The 22689-nt window shown below is 38.7% G+C and overlaps 1 protein-coding gene across 6 annotated transcripts in view; it reads right to left on the reverse strand.

Annotated features, from left to right (window-relative positions):
- Positions 1-22689, reverse strand: part of USP45 (ubiquitin specific peptidase 45) — a 55604-nt gene that overhangs the window by 31989 nt on the left and 926 nt on the right. For 4 of the 6 annotated variants that reach the window (XR_003397960.1, XM_026844338.1, XM_026844342.1 and 1 more), the window contains exons 2-6: positions 14594-14703; positions 11713-11882; positions 9978-10081; positions 9378-9478; positions 178-323 (exon numbers count right to left, since the gene is read on the reverse strand). Coding sequence is in view for 5 of the 6 variants with exons in the window: in XM_026844338.1 (XP_026700139.1) it covers positions 178-323; positions 9378-9478; positions 9978-10081; positions 11713-11882; positions 14594-14693 (621 nt within the window). In the remaining variant the exon portion in view is untranslated. Of the gene's footprint in view, positions 1-177; positions 324-9377; positions 9479-9977; positions 10082-11712; positions 11883-14593; positions 14704-21852; positions 21872-22501; positions 22618-22689 lie in introns of those variants that run through there. The other 2 variants (XM_026844339.1, XM_026844340.1) reach the window with 2 other exon arrangements.

The raw sequence follows: 22689 nt of genomic DNA on the forward strand, positions 1-22689 counted from the left end.
CTGTTATTAGAGGAAATACTGCTTGGATAGCAAGGAATAAAAATAATTTGAAAAGGACCTTCGGAAAGCAGAATGAAGACTGGTAACAGTCAGAACCTTTTCTGCAGCCCACAGTTTATACAGATTAAGTATTTCTGAAATCTATTAAGAGAAGGCTGTATGATCTTTCCATCTTACCTGCATGACAGCATTAAAAAAGCAAGTATTTCCTAAATTATTTATTCCTTTAACTGGAACTGATGCACCATTACCGGAACTTTTTCCTTTTAGTATTTCACTTGTTTCACTGTTTTCTTCACGGAGTCGTATGATTTTTGATGAACCTATAATTAAACTACAGATTAACATTACTATATAATTGCATAGTTTAATCATTTCAGTCCTTCAATGGGTTACATCTATAATTTTTAACATATGTGGAAAGATACCTTGATGGTACTCTAAACTGCTTCACATAATCTTTTTTTTAAAAAAAAAGATACATCAGCAGTTACACTGCTGGGGAAAAAAAAAATCCCCCAACAACTACATATATTTAACAATAACCATACCGTAAGACTGTAACTTCTTCAATTACCCATGTAATAAATAAAGTAAAATGGGCTCTGTTAGTTTATTAACAAGAGGCAGTTAAGATGTATGTTCATTAGACACACCAGAAACACCACACAAAGACTGTTTTTTGGTGCATTTGAAGAGAGGTAACCAAAAATTACCACCTGAATGCTGCAAGTCTTTATCAGTTATTGTGCTCTGTTTGAATCACCTCATATAACTCAGTCAGTGGATGAAGAGGAGCTGCTATCAGTTCCCCCAAACACTACATTTGCTCCTCAACTCATCTCTCTTTGTCACAGCCTGAGGAATTGCTAAAACAACCCAAATACATACAGTGCTAGTGTTATAATTTCAAACAACAAAAATTTGATAAAACTGAACTGGAATATGCTACCAGTATTATGTCCACATATTTCCCTGGTTTCCTTATTATTTAAATAGATGAGGGACAGCAAAGTTAGTCATTAACTTGTAGCCTAGAGGTAATGGAAAGACTTGAGATAACAATATTTAGCCTCAAATTCTACTAGCAACTTTCATATTGTCATGGTTGCAGGACTAAATATGAGCATTACTGACATCTGCAGTGTCTTAAATATTGATTAACAATGCATGTCAATGTAAGCGAGTTATGGACTTAATAGATGCCAAGAACTGTGATGCTGCAATCTCTGTCTTGACATATGAATTCATATATTTGTTCTAATGAGTTTCACATTGAAGTCTCATTAAAGTGTTCTTGAGAAATAACTAACAGACCTATTTACGTTAATGAAATGCTCATGCCAAAAGGTTCTTTTATGTACACTCCTAGGTAGCTTCTTGTTTATAAGATAAAAAAATATAATTAAATAAAAAAGAAGTCATTAAAATATCTATTGTATCTGGAAACAAGTTTCTGATGCAGTCTGTCATCAAGGCATAATTCCTTTTCAAAATTGTATCTGAATTTGTCAAAATGCAGTTAGAGGTGTTTTGCTGTTTAAAAACATTTTCAAATGTTCTTGGCAATACTGCTTACACAGCTTCAAAATACTCTCCACTCGTGTGGAAAATCGACAGTACAAGGGCAAAGCAAGAGAACAAGTTCTCCTTGAAAAAGTGTTTTTGAATGCAATGAATGCAGCTTGGGAGCTGCTCACACCCTGAAACAGTCACTGTTTTATGGGCTACACACAGCAACACCTCATAACTGACATGCTTACAAGGAGCATACTACAGTGTCTGAGACTAATTCACCCACACAGAGCTCCAAAAGCATCATAGGAGGAGGATGGGAGCTTTAAGTGTCTGCAACTCAAAGGCACTGCTCACTCGCAGAAAATCAGTAATCTAAGTGGAGACTTCTTCCCCTCAGAAGAGTGTGCCATACAGAGTAATGCTGGGGAGAAGAGAGGGTTAAAAAGAAAAAAAAAAAAAAAAAAAAACCGCCAAAATTGTGTAAATAATTTGCGTATTAGTATACCACAGTTGTTGCATTTATCCATCGGCATTCAAAAACATCTGGGACAGCATCTTAAAGTAAACAATGTTCACAAGGCCATCTGGACAAAACTGCAGGCAAAAATTAAAGCATAAGCATATGGAAAAGCAGATTTTTCTCTTCCCTTTAGCAGTACAGGATGACAAATGTCAAACCTAGATCTGTCCACGCTTCACTGTGCTATGCTTTGCAGCACCACCTGGCTCTCCTTGCACAGCCACCAAATATGGACAGCACTGCCACAGCAGACCATATCTGCAGGGCAAACTCGATAAAAGCATTTCACTTCATGGTTAAATGGCAGCTTCACACAAGTAACAAGGTTCCATTTACTGAACCTTACATATAAATTATTTAAGGGAGGGAAAACAAAAGGCAAAGCATCCAGCTTTGTGATAAGAGCTGGATGAACATACAATTATAAAACACAATAAATGAGTACCAGACATCCGATTGCCACAAAGCTGGATAATTAGTATAGGGATAAGGAGAAGTAGTAGTAAATTAAGAAAAGGCCTGTATGTTGTTACTGAAGTCTAGGAAACTCCTTTTATTCAGAAGGTTTTAATTACTGCCTCTTGATTTTTTAATAATTTTACAAAGACAATCCATGTGACATTTTACTAGGTTTTTTTGTAGCTGTGAAGAAGTTTTGACAGAAAAATGTTGCTTTGCCATTGCAAGCATTATCTGCTGCCTCTTATTCCATGCAGATATTTCTAAGGACATACATAGACCCAGAGGAGGGAAGACAGTTTTTAATTTAACTCTGCTCAGTGTCCCCAGCTCAGTGATAAATGACAGACAGGCCTGAAGCTGAATGTTTAGTTGACATGTGAAGAGTTGGTCAGTCTTAACAGAAGATGCTGGTAATGACTGTGATAGCTAATACTTCTACAGATTGGAGCTGGAGGGTCCTTCTGCAAGATTAACCCAAGGCTACAAGCAGTTATTAATCAAAAGGCTAATATGTAATTTTTTAAAGTGAATTTGCACTGAACTGTTTCATGGACTCTTGCCGACTCAATCTTGCAACACTGTAATGTTTTAACAGGCTTTTGGATATGAAAAGTGACTTTTAAGTCAGTATAGACACAACAAGGACCCCAGCAGAAGGGTTCCATCAAAAAGCCTGTCATCTGCTACTGCCCACAAGGGTCTATGGCTCCTGGCCAAACATGATAAAAGAAGTAGTCCAAGCCATCCTTGCACATGCAGTAATACCTGTTATAAAGGACCATGTTAATGAAAGGTGAAAAGCACAAAAGTAAGTAAATTCATAGATTGATTTCTGTCCGTAATTCACTACTACGTCTTTTAGAGAGTTGACATAGTGACCCTCAACCTCTCTACCCTTCTCGGGCACTGTGGGCATCAGCCTCAGCCAGGCCTGTCCCTCCACAGCAGGGACAGCGTATCTGACTGACTGTTTTGGGGCTCACACATTCAGACTATGCCTCTGTCAGACTCCTTCTGCCATTCTGTTCTAGAGCTGGCCTTTCTAACCCAGACACACAGGGAAAATTCTCACCCAGTTGTGCCTTGACCACAACAACCTCCTTTTCCCTTGACAAAGCCTATCTGGCTGCAGAGACACCCTACCAGAGCACTCTGCCAAGACCCACTGCCCAGCTCTCCATCTAACTCGTCACACCCACTGACCACCTCTTCCTAGGCACCAGGTCAGCTTCTGCCTCTGGTCTCACCATGACGTCCACCTCCAGTGCTCACTCCTTCAGCTCTCAGACAGCTTCATTTGTGCGAAGGCGCAGCCTTCGTGCCCAACAAAGCTTCCCAACGTCACCCTGTTCTCCCCCATGCTAGCAAACCCCCTTCCCACCAGACCCACAGGAAAGAGAACAGCAGTCTGAAATTGCTCCTCTGCTATACCTCTTGCAGCAATGCACCCTTTTCTTGACACTATGTTCTTCAGCATTTTTTTTTACCTACTTTTGCTCACCTGTAGTCTTGTCTCATAAGCTCTCTGGAGGCAGGGAACATTGTTTTATCCCACAGCTGCACAGCACTGGCCTCATGGGTATGTGACTGAGATTCATAAACTCAACGTTAACACACACTGATTCAGTCCATGAATCACGACAAGTCCACGGACCAGGTGTACGAACACACATGGTGCTGACATATCCACTTGCAAAAGACATTCAGAAAACTTATTGCAGGTTCTCTATCAATTTGTTTGGCCAGTATTTCAAACATTGGCAGTGTACATGGACTTCTGTACTGCCCTTGCTGAAACTGAGCTGTGCCTGGGGGTGCAGATGGTATGCAAGCAAAAAGCTAAATGACATCCAATTTTTCTTTCAGCCAGGGGAGTAAGCATTTTTGCTCATCTTTTCAATGCAACTTTTTTTTTAATTAAAAATGAGAGTTCCAGGAATATGGTCTTTTATTCCAAGGTCAAGCCTTTTCTATTGAATACAACTCTAGTACTTCAGCTGAAGGTCTTCACAGTAAAAGCAAGGTTAATAGATTGCCTTTCTTTTACCAAGTTCTCATCATGCTGTATTATGAAATGCTACTAAATTGTCTGGCACTCCTTTTTTATTTAAAAAATTTAAATTTTTTTTCAACACTGTACAACAATGAGAATTAGAAAAACAGCATGGTTCTCTTCTGAAATGGTCACTAGCTTTACATTTTAAAAGCCCAGTTTCCCTTGCAGTGTTATAAACCTACCAAATTAAAGATTATAAACTGCAATTTTATTTCTCTGATTCTGCCAGAATGTTATAAACTAAAAAACCTGTCTGCACAGTGTGAAAGCAAGCTACTCAAACACCAGGTTTGATTCTCTACACTCAGATGACTTGTGCTACACCTTGCAAGCAAATATGTGGACAGAAAAGGGAAGAATCCATTGATAAAAATGACAATGTCTATTTTTTTGCCAATGATTCAGTTTTCATTTCTTTGCAATGTTTGTCATTAACAGCAGCTCCTAACAAGTAAGTAAACTTGAAAGAAAATTTATGACTAACAACAGAAATGTCTTTTTGCCGAAGTGTACCTTAGATTTGGCGAATCAACATATTCTGTTTTATTTGGCTAGTTAATTTTCTTTTTAAGTAGATGGAATGGATTTATATCACTTCAAAACTGCATGGAATGAAAATCAGTTATGAAAGAAGAGTTATTTTTTTCATTATGATCCTTTATCAACTGCTAATATCCACAGACAAATGCAAATCTGAAAAGGTATTCATCATATTATTTGTTTTTCCATAAAAGTTAATACCTATTTGTACTGTAAAACTATAGATTTTTAATCTTTGTTTTATATCATTTATATCCATTAAAATAGAAATCAAGTTTCTAACTTTCACCTATTGGCAAATCTGGAAAGCTGAACTTACTAGCAAAATCTCATTCCTCTGATTGACCTTCCCAACAATAAATTTAACTATAAAAGTTGAGAATAAATATTTTTCCTTCCCATTCTATTGCTATACAAACCAATTTATTTAACTGCTCTATAAAAAAAAATGAGTATGCAATCTTATGTTTCCACCGACATCTAATTTGGCTTTTGTAAAGGAAAATACACATAATATTCATTTTTAAGACTGCAAAACCATTTATTTTCTCCAGCAAATGTGCAGATACACAGAGCGCAATGTCTCAGCATGGTTTCTGTGTACTACATGTGCATTATGTCCATGTGAAGCTCACAAGTGTGCCACACGGACAATACTGCACCTGCCTTTCTGTGAAAATCATCATGGCCTGCTAACCTTTTCCACAAAACAAATTTCTGGGTGGTATACCCTAGAAAGCAATCTTGCTTTATTCTTCCATCTTGTGCTCAACATGACCTCTTAACCAAACAGACTCCTCTAAAAAAAAAAAAAAAAAAAAAAAAAAAAGGGAAAAAAAAAAAAAAGGCAGGCATTGCTGGGTACAACAAACCATAGGATCAGATGCGAAAATCACACAGCTGCAAGCATTCTTTTGGGAACCCAGCACTGGGATTTATCTCAATCGCTTAATGTAATTACAAAAGTCAGTCATGTAGTAGTAATGTAATTTGCACATTTTTACAGCTGAAGTGAAGTTGAATCTTTATGAGAGGCCAAGTGAAAAGCAGGGATCCTGCTGCCACACTATTCCACCACATTAGTACCAAATGACAAGCATTTTGCTTTTGTTTATTTTCCAAGATGCATTAATTAGGAAACCTATGTAACCCTCCCTTACATGTTTAAGCTGATTATTTTATCTTCAAATGACTCCTGCACTTTCAAGAAAAAAACCTAGCAGCCCTCATCTAAGGATATAAGCAGCCCATGAATTACATATATCCATGTTCATACAGCATTTCTGCAAAAATTTCCACACAATGCTATTTGAATTTTAATGATGCACCATGCCAACCAGTTGTTACAACAGAAAGAAATCCAGACCTAAAATGAATTGTTGTTACAGTGCCACATTCTGATATGAAAATTAAGTGTCTTCACTTTATCTGCTTTTTTAGGAAGAAACAGAAAAGCAATGGGAAAAAAGCACAAGATTGATTTTTAAGTGAGAAATATGAATTGTTAAGTATTGTCAGTTTTACACTACTTGTTCCTCACAAGTCATTTTTCATTTATTTAAAATTAGTTTATGTTTTTAATGGCTGAAAACATAAAAAATTAAGCCAACTAATATTTTAAAGGGTGACAGTTACACTGAAAATATCACTATCACTGTAACTTGAAATAAAACGCTACACTTAAAAAACCCAATAAATAAGTTATAGTAGAGTTGATTTTCACTGTTATACTTTATGTCCTTTGTGATCTGGACAACAGCATGAATTACATTTCAATTTCAAATTTTGTTTTCAAAAAAATCCTTAAAGGCAGTCTCATTTAAAGAAAATTTAAAAAATCTTACTTAAGTTACTTTTCTTCAGGGGAAGTACCAAGTGTGTCAGCCCAAGTATCTGACATAAAACAGAAAAGGCATTGCTGTTACATTTATCCAAGTGAAACAAGAATGCCAACTCTGCCTGGGAATTCCCTCTCATACATACCACTTACTTATCAACACACAGCTGTATCCCAGCCTCTTCCAGCAAGGAGCCTGGCCCAAGGCAACATACCATGCCAGGCAAACAGCTTTTTCCTCTTTTTCTTGCCACTTAAGAAAACACAACAAATCATCTTTAGGCCCAGAACGGGATCCAAACTGCTCAGCCCTGCCATACTCCACCACCTGGAGAGCGTCGCAGACTTCCACCTCTAAAACGTTACTGGAAGCACACACACGTGCTTTTTGCGTGAATACAAGCTTACACTTAGGCCTCAGACCTCTCCCGGCGAGGAGCAGGAGACACGACTACCCTGCAGGAGCAACCTCCACTAGCTGAGACTCCTTGCTGCTGAGGCAGCCAGCCGGCAAGGCTTGTGCATGACCTCCTTAGCTTTGAAGGACACCAGGTGTGACTGTTCACACACTCCAAACCAGGCATGTGCATGAATCTGAAGGATGAAGTGTAACCCTGCAGGCTGGTAACACGCGGCACAAGACACTGGGAAAGCAGACTCCGCAACTTGCCACTAATTTAAAACTGTCCTGCGCCTCCCACCGCCTTGCAGGAGGACCCTCGCGCTGCCCACAGCACCGCTCGCACCTTTTACATCACTGCCGCTGAGCCTCCTTTTACACAGCACCAAAGCCAGCAGGGCCAACTCAATGCACTGCTACCACAAAATGAACAACACACTGAAGCTGGATGATAGCTAGTTTTTCATTTCTATGTATGCCTGGTTTCAGAAATTGAAGGAAAAAACTCGTTAAAATTAAACAGGAAAAAAAAAAAAAGGGGGGGGGGGGGGGGGGGAGTGTTTATTCCCTAAACAGAAACAATACTTTTTTGTTTCCAGTTAAGTTTTATTCCACAGTTTTGTTTCCTGCATGAGTCTCCAGTTATAGCTGCCAAATATTTAAAAGCAATATATGCATTTTCAAAACAGAGTATCAAAATGAAACACAAATACAAACACGGCAGAAATATATTCTGCCCTGCTCTGCTATAAACATCTGGTTTTTAAGAAATCCTGGGCCTAATTTAAGCTTAAATTAGTTTTGAATTTTGATTGCTTTATTTAAGACATTTCACAGAAAACTTCTAAGCACCACACTCACAGAATCTAACCCATGAAGCACACAGTCATATGACTCTGAAAGTCTTATCCAGCAGTACAAAACCAGAATAAAACTGGTTCCATTAACTGAAACAAACAGTACAGCATTTTAATCTGCAAGCAAGCTGCAATACCAATTTATTACCACACATAAACTTGTAACTGATGCTGTGAATGAAATCACATACTGTATTTTCATTGCTGCCAGTAAAAAGACACAAAAAGTAGCAATTTATCAATTTAACAAACAACTTGTGAATAGATCAAAATATAAAATATGTATTTCTGAGTGGCCCTTCATTTTTCCCCCCTCAAAAAAAAATATGTATCACCGCTCAAAGCCAGTACATAGTCCAATTCAGAATGGCAATTCTTCTTCATTACTTCTAACCAGGTGACTGTTTAGGGTAAAACCTACAGCCATTTGTTTTAGAAGTTTACTTAAGCTGTTTTTTTGTGAAGAAAATCTGGAATTGAATGCAGTCCCTCAGCCACAAACCAGAAATGCTGCCAACTTTGTTACAGTAGGGATGAATAACATCAACATTATCAAGAGTAGACAGCTGAGAGCCACAAATACAAAGTTCTATCTATAATTACATACATTCAGAAAAATAGTAGGCTCCTAACTTAAGAAAATTAATTAATACTATTTTCTATTAATAGAAATAAGCACTCTATCCATGAAATCCCCATGACATCAATGACCAGAAAGCATTACATCCAACAACAGAGTACTAGAAAATCTGCTTAAACAAATTTAATTAACCATGGAAAACAAATTTAAACCAGAAAAAATTTAAGATGTGACAAATCTAGACTAGGAAAATTCAATTCATTAATGATTCTATACAGTTTTTGTGCACTAATTTATATGGCGTCTTATTTAAGGTAATGTCTTCTCTACAATAAACTAGTATTTCTTCATTAAAGACAAAATCTGGGAAATGTGCCCAAAATATTCTTAAAACACAACCATACTGCAGGAAAAAATTAAATTACTTTTATGAAAACCACTACAACAGGCATTATTTGCACAAGAAATTGTGCAATTTCCAATTGCATTATACTTGTATCATACAAGATTTTAATTTATGTTTAACATGCCTCAAAATCTGAAATACTCATTTTTGCGGACAGTACGTTACAGATATCTCCAGATAAAACTATTAATATAAACTTACTTGGTTCAGCCCTGGAACCATGTTTTTGAAGAAAGTCAACTATCTGAGCCAAAACCTTTTTGTTGCAATGTGTTGACAGCTCTTCATCACATTCATAACACCTAAAAAAAAAGAAGAAACAAACTGGAATTCAGGATATCTGGATGCACCTCTAGCTCTAACGAACCTCTCAAACTTACACAAATTACTTAAGCTCTAAGTTTCAATTTTTCATATTAAAAAGAGGAATAAAATTTAATTGTCATCCCATATATGCTCTTCTATACATCATCCCCAATTCACTGTGATACTTACAGATTTAAATAATCTCAATTTATAGTCCTGCAAATAATCATATAGAAAGGAAGGACAAGCAGGAAGGACAAACTCCTATAACCAGACAGCTCTCTACAGAATACAGTGCACTCAAATGTCTATCTTACTTATTTGTGACCCCTCTGAGATTCCTAAGGACAAACTAATTTTCTCTCCAGAAAGCTTGCCTTTCCTCTATATAAAGTATTAATTTTATCTGTCAGAATAATTTCAGAAGACAGTGCTTTAAGTTATGAGTAGTCCTTATGTAGAACCACACAGGAGCACCTGTATACTTATTCTTACCATATGATCCATGTGCTGAGGTTGATAACAATGCAATGAGGTTCTGTGCGTGCTGTTTGGAAGTGTTTCAGAGAATGCTGGCCTTCCGAGTTCTTACTACATCCCTAAAAAAGGAAACAAACATCAACACAGTAAGGGAAAAACAGGAAGTGGGAAAAGACTATATTATTAGTAAATAAACTACAAAAACTTCACTTTTCAAAATTAGACAGAAATCTGTAGTGCCCTAAATACTCATTTAGCATTCTCAAGGACTGAAAGGGTTTAACACTCTTTATAACCCAGTATTATAAAGATTTCAATTAACTTTTTTTAAAAAATTAACACATTTTCTTTTTACTACTAAAGGAAAATCAGTGACAATACAAAACTAAGATCTCATCTTTTCTACCAGAAAAATCAGTTAAATGCATAGAAAATTATTGTTTAACTTAATAGAAATAATTTCTAACATTTGAGTAAATGTTGAGGAAGTATCAATAGACAGAAAATTATGCTGTTCACAAAAGTAAGAATTCTCTAAAAAGACATGTAAATGAAATGACTATGTAGCATATTTGCTCCACAGAATATCAAGGAGAGGAAAAGCACAGGTAGCCCTCTGGGCTCAAGAATGCCAAATGTATTCCAGACACCAAATGCAAAATGTATATAAATTCTTTTGTACTAAAAACCTACTCAGAACACACCATTTATGTACAGCAACACTGAGATAAAGCATCTACAATTTTTCAAGTATCTACGGAGTGGGACTTAGAAGATGCAGGATTGGTTTCTGAATGAGGTGTGTTTTGAAGGCTATTAACAGCATAAACATGAAAAAGCATACAGAGTTAACTCCTTTTAAAAGCCTTCCTTAATTACAAATTTTCAGACACAAGACATATGAGTCTGCCTCAGATCTAGATAATTATCTTCTGAAGCCTGCAAATAACACGTTTCTTTGCAATATTAAATCTGTTCAGATAATGCTGGTAGAAGCTGGCTTCTGTCCTTACTATAGGAAGACCTACAGAAAGTCTAAGAAAATTGTTCAGGGAACTATTAGCTGAACCAAGGGTGACATTGCCTGTAAACTGTATTTTTCTGTATCAGACTTTACTTCACTCACAGGGCAGAAACCTGGGCAAGCCCTTGGGGTCAGGACCTGCCATTTTAAACTCTGAGGCCATGATATGACATTATAACTGATCCAATCTAATGGCTAGATGCCACAAAAAGCAGCATTCTCACTCTGGCACAGTTCTTTTTCCCTAGTTTCAATCAAATCTAGCAACTGAGTGCCCACTGTAAGCTGGTTCAGCAATATACATATTTTTTTCAATTTACATTGTTTTTTCATTCATTTGTATTTGTAGGATCTTCTGCCAGATGAGCCAGCTGAACAAATGCATTTTACAACCACACAGTTCCTGAAGCCAATTCTCTGCAAGCAGCAAGAGTATGCAGATGAAGAACACAGGAAAAAGGTAGGACCCTCACTTAATACTTGTGATGCCAGACCATACCACAACACATAAAGTTAACCCAAAACACGGCCAAAATCAAGATAAGAACATAAGGCCGAATCCCACACCACTGCAGAAGCTGAAGAATGGACTCTCACAACTAAGCAATTACGTCACACTGTTTCACTGAAGGTAACAAGATGTCACACAGACAAGGATCCACACCAGTCGTATCTTTTAGAAAATCAGGACCCATTCACCTCCCTAAATTTCCAGCATATGCTTACCTGAGAGCCACATTTGAGACACAGCCATATGTCCGAAGGTGCCACAGGCTCACCATCACTCATCCGCCTCTCCTTCAGACATTCTGCACATATGGACCAGACACTCTGAGCTACTGCTCTCTTCACATGATGCACATCCACTGCTTGGCTCACGTGCTGGCAGGTTAAGCCTAGAGAAAACAACACACACTCACTTTCATCCATTAAAAATAATAGCTATGAAAGGGAGCATGTGTACACTAAAAGAGCAGAGTCTTCAAGAAATTCAGCATTAAGAATAAAAAGTAGCAGAAAACTAAAATAGGAAAAATCAGCCAGCTGCTCCGCATATACTGAATTTTATGAAGGATCTATTTCAGTCTTTCTGTAACAAAAATCCTTCTCAAGTCAGTAAATGCCACCACTTAAAAACAGATAAACTACTTCATACAGAAGTACAAGAACTACTTTTGCACAAAATTCATTTCCATGTTTTTTGGTTTGGTTTTTTTTGTCAACAGTAAAATACTTCTGGTTCCAGCTGGGATAGAGGTAACTGACTTTTTTTCCTCCCTTCTTAGGAAGAATAGTAACTAGAATAGTGCTGTGGTTTGGATTCAGTATGGGATTTAATATGAGAAAAATGTTGATAATATACTGGTGCATTTAGAGGTTGCAAAGACATCAAGGACTTTTCAACTAATGCACAGGTACACAAGAAACTATGGGGGTGCATAGACAAAGCAATGGACTCAAACTGGGCAACGGAATATTCCATGTCATCTAACGTCATACTCTGTGTATAGATAAGGGTTAATTGGGAAACCCCACTCGGGTTTTGGGGAAGGTGATTTCAGGATTCTGTGGATCACTAGCTGGGAACAGGCTGGCCATCAGTCAGCAGGTCGTGAGCAATCACGTTCATTACCCATTTGTATTTTCTATTATTACTATTATCATTAATATTTTAGTTTTATTTTATTTCAATTAGTAAGTTGTTTTTATCACAACCTATGAGTCTCCTTACCCTTACCCCTCCATCTCTCTCCCCCATTCCACAGGAGTGGGGGAGGTGAGCGAGCGGCTGCATGCTATTTGGCTGCCAGACGGGTTTAAACCACGACAATACTACATAAATCTATTTCTGCATATAACAACACAGGCAGTTGACCTCCTCTGCAATCTGTAAAGAAAGATTTTCAAACACCCATGCATCCCTACTACAACTGCCCATTCTGAACATGAGTATCAATCACTATTCTTCTCTGTCATATTTTTTGCACAAATTCCACTGCAGTATCAAGAATAACCTGGGTTTGAAGGAAACTGAAAGCCATCTTGTTCAAATCTTCATTCAAAGCAGGGCCAAATACAAATTTAGATCTGGTTACTGATGGCTTTGTTCAGCTGAGCGTTGAATATCTTCAAGGATAGAGGTTTCAACAACTCACTAAAAAGTCAGTTTTCTGTCTGACCATCCTCAAGATGAAAATAAATTTCCTCATACAGTCAAATTTCCTTGCCCTAACTTTTGTCTGTTGCCTTTAGTCCTCTCACTGTGGACCTCCCAGAAGAGCCTCGCTCTGCCTTCTCTATAACCACCTGTCAGCCCGTGAAAGAAACAAACTGTATTTTCACTCTTTTGACTAAACAAAGCCATTGCCTTCAGCCCATCTTCACACATCATGTTCTTAGTCTCCTTAACAGGGAGCTCAACTTGCTGAACTCACTCAGACAAGTCAGTGTCCTTGTAACAGGGAGCCACAACTGAACACAGTACTCCAGATGAAGTCTCATAAGTGCTAAAAAGATGGAAATAATCACGTACCTCGCCCTACACTCTAGATAATACAGTCCAGCATACACAGTAGGCACAAGCCACACGGCTTGATTTTATTCAGCACATGTGGTAGGACCCCCAGGACCTTTTCTGCAAAGCTGATTTCAAGGCATTGATTCCCACCCTGTAATTGCATGTGGTTATTTAGGCCCAGATGCCAAACTCTCCACTTGCCTTAGTTGAACACCATGAAGTTCCTGCCAGCCCATTTCTCCAGCCAGTCTAGGTGACTCTGAACAGCAGATCTACCGTTCAGCATTACCAAATGCTCTCTCCAATTTGTCGTCAGGAAGATGACAGTGTGTAGCCTCACAATGATAACACCCAGCTCTCTCAGCACCTTCAGATGCATCCCATCGGATCCCATGGACTTGTGCATGTTCAGTTTGCTTAACAGCTCTCAATCTTGTTAAACTCTGGACAATGTTTAAATCCCAGAGTCTGCCACTAGGCTCAGGAACCAGGGAGGACCAAGTGCAGAGCTTACACGTGAAGACAGAGGCAAAGGAAAAACTGAGTTCCTCAGCCTTTTCCCATGTCCCTAGGTCCCCTGCCCCCCCAAGCAACAGGTTTGCACATGCCATTTTACTGGCACAGTATATATACAAATCTATCTTACCCTTTACATCCCTCATTGGATTTAACTCTGAGGCTGGCTTAAATAATGCCATTCTTGCACACTCAGGGTACCTCCAAGGGCAGCTCAAACCTGTCTCCACCCTCTTTGCCCTTCCTTTTGCCTTTGCACTCAGCTGGAAGCTCCCCCGATCAGCCAAGCAGCCTCCTGCCACATGTGCTAGACCTTCCACACCACCTGAAAGGCCATTCTCCTACTTTGAAAAGGTTGTCGTTGAAGATCAATCAACTCTCCAGCCCTTCAGAGCAGTCATGTAGTGTAATGACTAATTAGGTCATAAACACCTAACTGGGGATATTTCTGTTACAAATTCAAACAAGAAAAGTATTTCATGGTAATGGTACCACTGATTGGTGGTTTTCATCAGTCAACACCGAAGTTATTAGACCTGAACCTTATGGCCAAACATCACCTAATGTATTTACCTGAAATATCATCTGAAGAGTCCTCATCCTGTGGCCTGTTAGGCCTTTTGCTTCTCTTTGGTTTCTCGGGGTTGGCTCTTGATGGATCTTTCACCCGCATCTGTTACTTACTAGGAAGAAGAAACAGGGGTTGCTGTATTGCCCAAATACTTCATCAAATGTAGTGAGTTTGAACTCTAAAAGCATGAGATCAAATCACACATTCAAACCTCACAAACACAGTCTTCATGCCAGTTGTTGTGCAACAAGGAGTATGAATGTTTCAGGAATGAACTCTTAGGAATGCCACAAGATCAGTTTGTTACATTACATGACATTAGAAATTGTAGCTGTAGCTAGGGAGGAAACACACTTCCAGGCACCAGTGTTTGAGATATCAAGATTTTCTTTATTTTTGTTATTGTAAACTACTACAGAACTCCAACCATACTTTACCATTAAAACTTCATCAAAAAGAAGAGAAGCTTCTATTAATATATCTCCCTTAGGAAATGTTTTAGTCACCATCTACCCTTGTATATTCCCTAAAAGTTTTTGAGCAATTTCAAACACTTTAATAAATACAAAAGTATTCCAAACTTCATGAAAGTGTCCTCTCCTATGAGTGAGGACAGACTGGAGTGTGAGCTGACCCCTCTACTAAACATCAAAGAATCCATACAGATGAAGTCTTTCTTAGGAAATTTCGGTCATTAGTCAAGAAGTCCTATGAAGAACAGAATTAAAGGATAAATATTTGCCACTAGACTTTAAAAAAAATCCTCAGAGACTTCAGCACACCTGTCATTTAATCAAACTCCAAATGTGAAATCACTGAAGGAGTGTAGCTGTGCATCACACAAACAGTTTCTGAAGCTTAGTATACAGGTTGTCTTTTAACAATGTGCTTCATAAAAACAAATTTATGTTTTCACATATAAAGCATATGAATGTAAGATAGTCTAATATTCATACATTGTAAACCCGTGAGCCATTCTGTTTAGAAAAAAAAGACACCTTGTGGGGTAACATTCGAGTTAATTAATGTCACCTAAGCCACCAGTACCAAACATTTTCAACTGTGCTACCTCATTTATGTAGGGCAAACCTCTAAAATGCCCTACATTTGAGAATAACAGAAGATATATTCTTGCTACAAATCAAGTAGATAAGATTGCCAAAGTTTAAAAAGTTTGTCTAAGTTTTTTTATCTTCTCTGTATATGCATTTAGACTTTTGTATTACTGAAGCTCTGAGGGACATGGGAATTGACCTGTATATTGAACTCCGTATTCCCTCTCCTTTCTTATCCATTAAGCCAATAAGCAGAACATTCATCAATATTGATACTAGAGCACCACCATCACTGTTATCTGAACAGCCTTCTCTGAAGTGAAGCAGGTAGTCTGGACCTCAGAGCTCCTGTTCCAGGTTCCTACAGACCTGGACAGACATCTCTGCATCTGTCACACATGCTGTTAGTGCTGGAAGTTTTCTGAATGAATGTATCAATTAGAGATTTACTGTGGACAAGTCGAATTTCTGTAGAGTATGAAAGAAATCTTTACTCTCTGCTTCCTTGCATCGACAGCTTCATGTCTCCTCAACCTTTCAAAATGCACTTTGTTTTTTGCAAAATGCTATATTTACATAGCAATCAGTTTATACTATATTAAATACCATGCATGACGTTCTTAAATTACAGATGTTAAAATTTCCTGTACTTAGGGGTATATAAAGCTTGAAATGCTTAGACACGCAAGTGAACAATGCCACTAAATGGAGCTTTGCTGATTTTGTAGGTTTGCAATTCTTGTTCATACAGTAAGAAAGATCTGAATATTCCAGCTCTTGACTATTTATATTCAACAAATGTTAGCATGCCTAATCTACATCAACAGCCATGGATCACGGCGTCCCTAGAACACGAAAAAGGGCTTCAGACCCAAACAACTTCAACTGTACTGCCTTGGCACCTTATCATATATCCAAGCTTCATGTGAAAAAACCCATCACCACTTGTCGCACTGCTGCTTAACTGAGCATAAGATTCATCGAGACATTCATCAAACAGTAAGGCCAATACAGCTACTGTTAGAAAACCCATGATTTTACACTAAATTATGTAAAGAGTCAATAGCTAAAGGAATGTAGTTGTGTTTAGGTTATTCAACACTGACATAAACAATCTATGAGTTCATTTCAGCATCATAATTTTTATCTCTTTGGGCAGATTATGTAAAACTGCCCAAACCACAGATTTCGCCCAAATGAAAGTCATGTTCATACCAGTACATTTGGAGAGCTTGGATAACTTAATGAAAGAACAATTATGGGCCCAACCAGCTGAAATACAAGCAAGTCTTTACCACCTGTGAAATCCTGTGGCCCATGGACCGGGTGATATAATCTGGATCAGGGCACGCACAGCCCACAGCTGAACCCACTCTCTAGGGTCCTTCAGGACACATGGAAAAGACAGTGTCAGCTGGTACCTGCAACCACTGAAAACATGGCATTTCTAGCCCATGGCATTAGAAATGAACACTGACATAAGAAGTTGGCAATACAGACAGGCATCCATCAGACGATGTTTACTGACATGGGAGCTCTTGAAAAGCACAGCATATCAAGGACCTAGCCAGCCAGGGTTTGTGCCTGATTTTGAAAAGCATGTAAGTGGGATGAAAAGGTAAAAGCAATGAGCTACTCAGCTTGAATCTATGATGCACATAGCACTGTACATTTGCAGTACTATCTGCCCTTTTACAGTATATTTGGGGACAGAAAACATAAGTAAAAGATCTCATTTAGCAACTAAAACCACAACATTTCAAAATACACCAGGAATTTTAATATTATATTTGAGATAAACAAGGAAGAAATCTAAGGTGCTTCAGAAACTACTTCTCAGAAATACTTCAGTTTATGAGAAATAAAAGATGGAGATTTTATTGGAACAGAGTCCTTGAACAAACATATACTTGAGAAAACATAAAATACAGCTAAGAAAAAAGCAAGAGAGAAATTCGGGAGTTTTCTGTTGGCCATGGACACGAGATATTCAGAACAAGCGGGCAGAGGAGAAACAAACAATTTACACAAAATGAACTCAATGCACTGAAGATTAAAAATTATGGCAATATTCCCATGATTTGCCTCTTTCCAACCCATTCTCCTTTTTTTTTTTTTTTTAGTATGTTCAGTGAGTAATTTGTAACTACAGCCATCAACTGTGGAGTGTCCTAAAGGAGACAGACTCTCCCTCTTTCCCTATGCAGAAAGAAGATTGCATGAATCCTTGCTTCAAAGTTTCTTTTTGTGATGGAAAAACAAATACTGTAAGTTTTTCATTTAGTATACAACAAATCGAGTCACAGGGCAAATGATACTTGACTAACCAATCTGATAAATAAAAATACCCCAGTTTTTGTGGTAGAAAAAGCTGAATTCAGAGGGTATGTTAGCTCCACCCCGATCTCTATTTGACATACAGTAAAAATTTTAAGTGGAAATTATGCAGTTTCACGGGGAAAAAGCTAAAAATAGAAGGAGCTAAATCTCCTCCTTTTAAGCAATCATTTTATACAAACCTATGAACCAGTCCTTGCCAAATGTGTTCAGATTCTTTGGAGCTCAGCATACAAGAGTTAAGTATAATCATCATCACTTGCTATTTTCAGTTTATTTTTTACTGATTAAAAGACTCCTAATGCCAGTGTGCCTACAAAAAGCCGATTAAGATCAAAAGCTCCTTGCTACAACTGCTCCTCTCCACCTTTTTAGAAAGAACAAGCCACTTCAAAAGCAGCAAAATGATATGCCTACCTAATTTTAAAAGCTTCAAATTTGCCAAAGTGCCAACAATCAACACGCTAAATTTAAGTTAAATCTAAGGTATGCCTAGATTATTTTAAATGTAAGGCATGCCTGAAATAGTCTGTATTTAACAGCATTAATACTTTTATATTTAGAAATGTACCCTCTTTATAAAGTATGTATTTAGAAACTAAAAAGAGCTGGATGTAGTTCCTAAAATATTTTTTTTAATTTTATACTTTACCAGAAGTCAGTAGAGCTAGGACCAATAAAAGATACAAGGCTAGTGTGAACTAGATTTCACTTTTCTTTTTTGGGGAAAAACAAACAAACAAACAAACAAACAAACAAACCACAAAAAAAAACCCAACAATAAAACCCAAAACCAAACAGGTCGTTCCTCTTCAAACCATCTTTACGCAAGAGAGGTGAAGAAGCAAACTATGTCTTTGCTGTCTAAACTCCCCAAGACCTATTCCTGTCTTAACCATCTTGGACTCCTTACTTGGAAGATGAGTCTATCCTCCTACAAAGTCTACAGCTCACTTGCTAAAATTTGAAATGTGCCACCTTAGTGAGTCTTCCCATGCTGTACCTTCACTATGATGCTAATAAGAAACCCAAACCAGATCATCAGTATGTTAGAAAAATAACCTGCTGTGCTGACTACTACCATGACACTGCTTCCATCTGCCATCGTCCACATTTTCCCTCCTCTTATAATTACAGTGCCAGCTCTTTCAGGCAAGTGCCACATTTTTGGTTTTATCTCTGTAATACCTATTACATTTTTTCTGATTATTGATTAACTCTAAGGATTATAGTTCCATTACTGGAATGCAAAAAACAAGATAAAAATGGTGTAGTAATCACCAGCTCATCTAAGTAGACTTACCCTGTGAAAAACAGCCAAATGTATATACAGATAGTCTCCAGAAACTATTCTGGATACAGGTAAGGCTCTCCCAGTAGGGCTGCCTGTTAACTGTGAAACCAGTACTGTTAAATATTTCATCAGTGAGCACCTGAATTCAAAGAAGCTGAGTTAAATACATTTACCTCAATCCCTCAAACCATCTGAGGTATCCTAAATTTCAGCTGTCTCACCACTTGTAGTGAAACTTTCAAGTTAGAATTAGGTCATTTTATGTTGCAAATGCAAAAAAAAACCCTGCATCACACTGAAAAGGCATAACACACACTGACTACAGTGAAAAATTAGCACTTTTGTGTAACTTAACAGAACTGTCCAGCTGTCAACAGCAGCCTAGCACCAAAGAAAGCAAGGAGCCAAGGAACAGCCCAGATGTGCAGATGAAGTCCAAAGGCCGAGATGGTCCATAGCACATCTGTGAAAGGGCTTTATGAGCTTCCACGTAACTGTCAGAGTACAGAAAGAAAAGCCTTTGTAGGGGTCAGTAATGTCAGATCCTCTGCAGAATTGCTACATGTTTTGATGTAAGCTGCAAGTTGATATATTTTGGACGTCTGTTCCAAGCGTTACCTGTGGCATTTTGGCTTTCTCGTCACTAGATCAAATGTCACCCAATCAGAGCAAGAACCGCATCCATCACAGTTAGCAACCGGGCAGCGTCACCCATCAGCAGGCCAGGAGGCTCAGCGCTCTGACAGCCACCGAAACCTTTGCGGCAAACAAGCCCCCGTTGCCTGCTAGAGCAGTAAAAGGACCAGAACTGCTGACTGGTAGTGGCAGCAACACTTCTTCCCCTGGAAAATGTCATCTGAAATTCTGAACGTGTCATCTCTGAGACTTCCTAGCCCAAAGGCACATCACACATCCTACACCATCACTGGAGCTCAAACGCCAATCCTGACATTATATTACAGTCCTAAGAGGGTGAGACACTGATGTACTTCTTGCGCAAGGAGCGAGACAGAACCCTTGGACCACCAGATACAGCTTTCCAAGTGACAGGTAAAATCCCATAGCATTTCTCACTTTTATTAACCCTTTTTATCCAGACGCCCATGCAAAACATGGTCTGTCAATGTTCCTGTTTGCACCCTGCACAATCTCCCTCGCATTTCCTGCTGAAACCCACTTACCACAGAAAAATTACGTCTAAGAATGCACAAAAACCAGAAGCGTCCAGAAACAAGTATGAAAAGACTCTGTAACTGGGTTTATGACTAAAGTAAATTAAAGGATTGAGTGGGTAAAAGAAGTAGTATTTTGATGACATATTTTTACTAGTATCTTATAGCAAAGGTTTTATGGAAAATTTCAGGGATACCCATGAATATCCAACCTTATAAAGCAAACTGCAACTTTTGCTTATGTTCTCTATCCCACCTTAAATGTATTTTAAAAAATATGAACACACCAAGAGGGAAAAACACTTGGATAGGTGCATTTATGGTCTAATACGGATTTTCTTAAAATTCACACTTCAAAAAGCAAAACACTAAGTACCACAAAGAGCACCATGACTTATAACTAATGATGTTGGCCCTCAAGTGAAAACTTTGTATGTGAAAAGGCAGTCAGATGACAGAGCTGAAAGACTTTGCACTCATATGATATGAACACTAACTCAACAGTGCCATCACCACAGAAACTCTGAGGGTGTAACAACTGAAACAGCTGGAGAATTACCAGTGAACTCAGAGTATATTGGCAGGATAACCATGTGGACAAAAACTGGGAACCAAGTGGTCCAAGATGTCATAAGAGAACATAAAGGGTAATATGAGCAAAGGATGAACTTCAGATAAATGCTAATTCTGTGAAGCCTAAAAAAAATAAATTAGGAACCACGGTTGCAGCACACCATGTGAGATAGCAGGCTGAAGCCCACACAAGAGAATACGTTAAGCTGAGACTCATGCTGTACCCCTGCCTAAAGGGCTGAGTCGGAGCAGATGAAGGAAAACAACGGCTGCATATAACTTCCCATCTACACTGGAAGGGTATTGTGGGAGTTAACTAATTATATTATAACTATAAAGGACTATGGAAAACTAGTTAAGAGTTCTTTGAAAGTCAAAGTCTTGCCACTGAGAGCAAAAAATTTCATTCCATTTTCTTCCTCCACACAAACTGCCCTAGTTTGTTTTGATGACATGTCTAAAGTGGAACAACTTGTCCTTCATCTACGGTTGATGCTCACAGCAGAACCCATGAGACACTAGCTGCATTTCTGTAAATCTTGCAGAAACAAAACTACAGAGCACCAGTTTTTCAATATTTCATGAAGAAATATGAAAAATATTTACAACCCAAGTAAACTGCACAGCAATTTCACAAAGGCATACTCTGCTCTCAATCTGGCACATGTTCATACCACTACTATGCTTTCATTTAAAAAGCTAGAGAATGAAAGTGGAAAGAATCCTTTAAACACAGCTCTACTTTATATGTTTGTATGAGAGGATTATTTAATGGCATTGGTAAGTACTTGTAGCTGAAGATGACATGCAACAAGAATACAGCGCTACACCTGGAAGCTTCTGCTTCTATGTTCTTGACATCTTTATTCTTCTGCTTCTGTGTTTCATATGCTGTCATGCATATTCTGTTTATACGTGCAGGTAGTACAGGGCAGGATGAAGTCCTAAAGTAAAGAACATCAACAGCAAAAGACCAAATGAAGTCCTAAAAAAAAAATCCAGGAAACAGAGATTCAAAACATTAACTCAAGTACAACATGCAGAGTTGCAGTTAGGGGTCTAAAATACCACCTCTCCAGTTAATCGAGAGGACCGTCACCAGGGTGTGATCTAATTCTCAGGCATGTACCAGTCTGCATTCGCTGAAAAGGAAACTTCAGGTAGCAGAGCGCCAGCGCTGCGGCCACACGTCCTGCCTGCCAGAACACTAACACTTGTCGTGGGGAGCCCGCAGCCCGCCTTCACACGGCCTCGCCGCAGTGGCCGCAGGCCGGCGGTGGCATCACCAGCCCGGCGTGTGCCATGCTGTCACAGCGGGGCAGAAACAACTGCGCCAGCCTCATGACACAGAACCGCAAGACCCTTTTATAACCGTATTCACTTGCGAACTTGCCTAATGCAAAGTGAACAGAGCTTATGTTTCAACTCGACCAAAGGCGATGCTACCGACTGTCTAATTTAACGGACCGAGAAACTTACCGCAGGTCACGGAGTCAGCCCGGTTGCTGCAGTTTTCACGTCACTATCATTAACCTATCTGAGACCGACAGCGGACGGTCGGCACCTGCAGCTCGTCGCCGGCTACTGAAAGCGAGCCCACCCGAGCCGCACTCCACCACCACCACCAGCACCGGTTCGCGAAACGGCGGGAGGAGGTCCGGGCAGGG

The sequence above is a fragment of the Athene cunicularia genome (assembly GCF_003259725.1).
Source record: "Athene cunicularia isolate RWA chromosome 3 unlocalized genomic scaffold, athCun1 chr3_part1, whole genome shotgun sequence".
Taxonomy (NCBI): domain Eukaryota; kingdom Metazoa; phylum Chordata; class Aves; order Strigiformes; family Strigidae; genus Athene; species Athene cunicularia.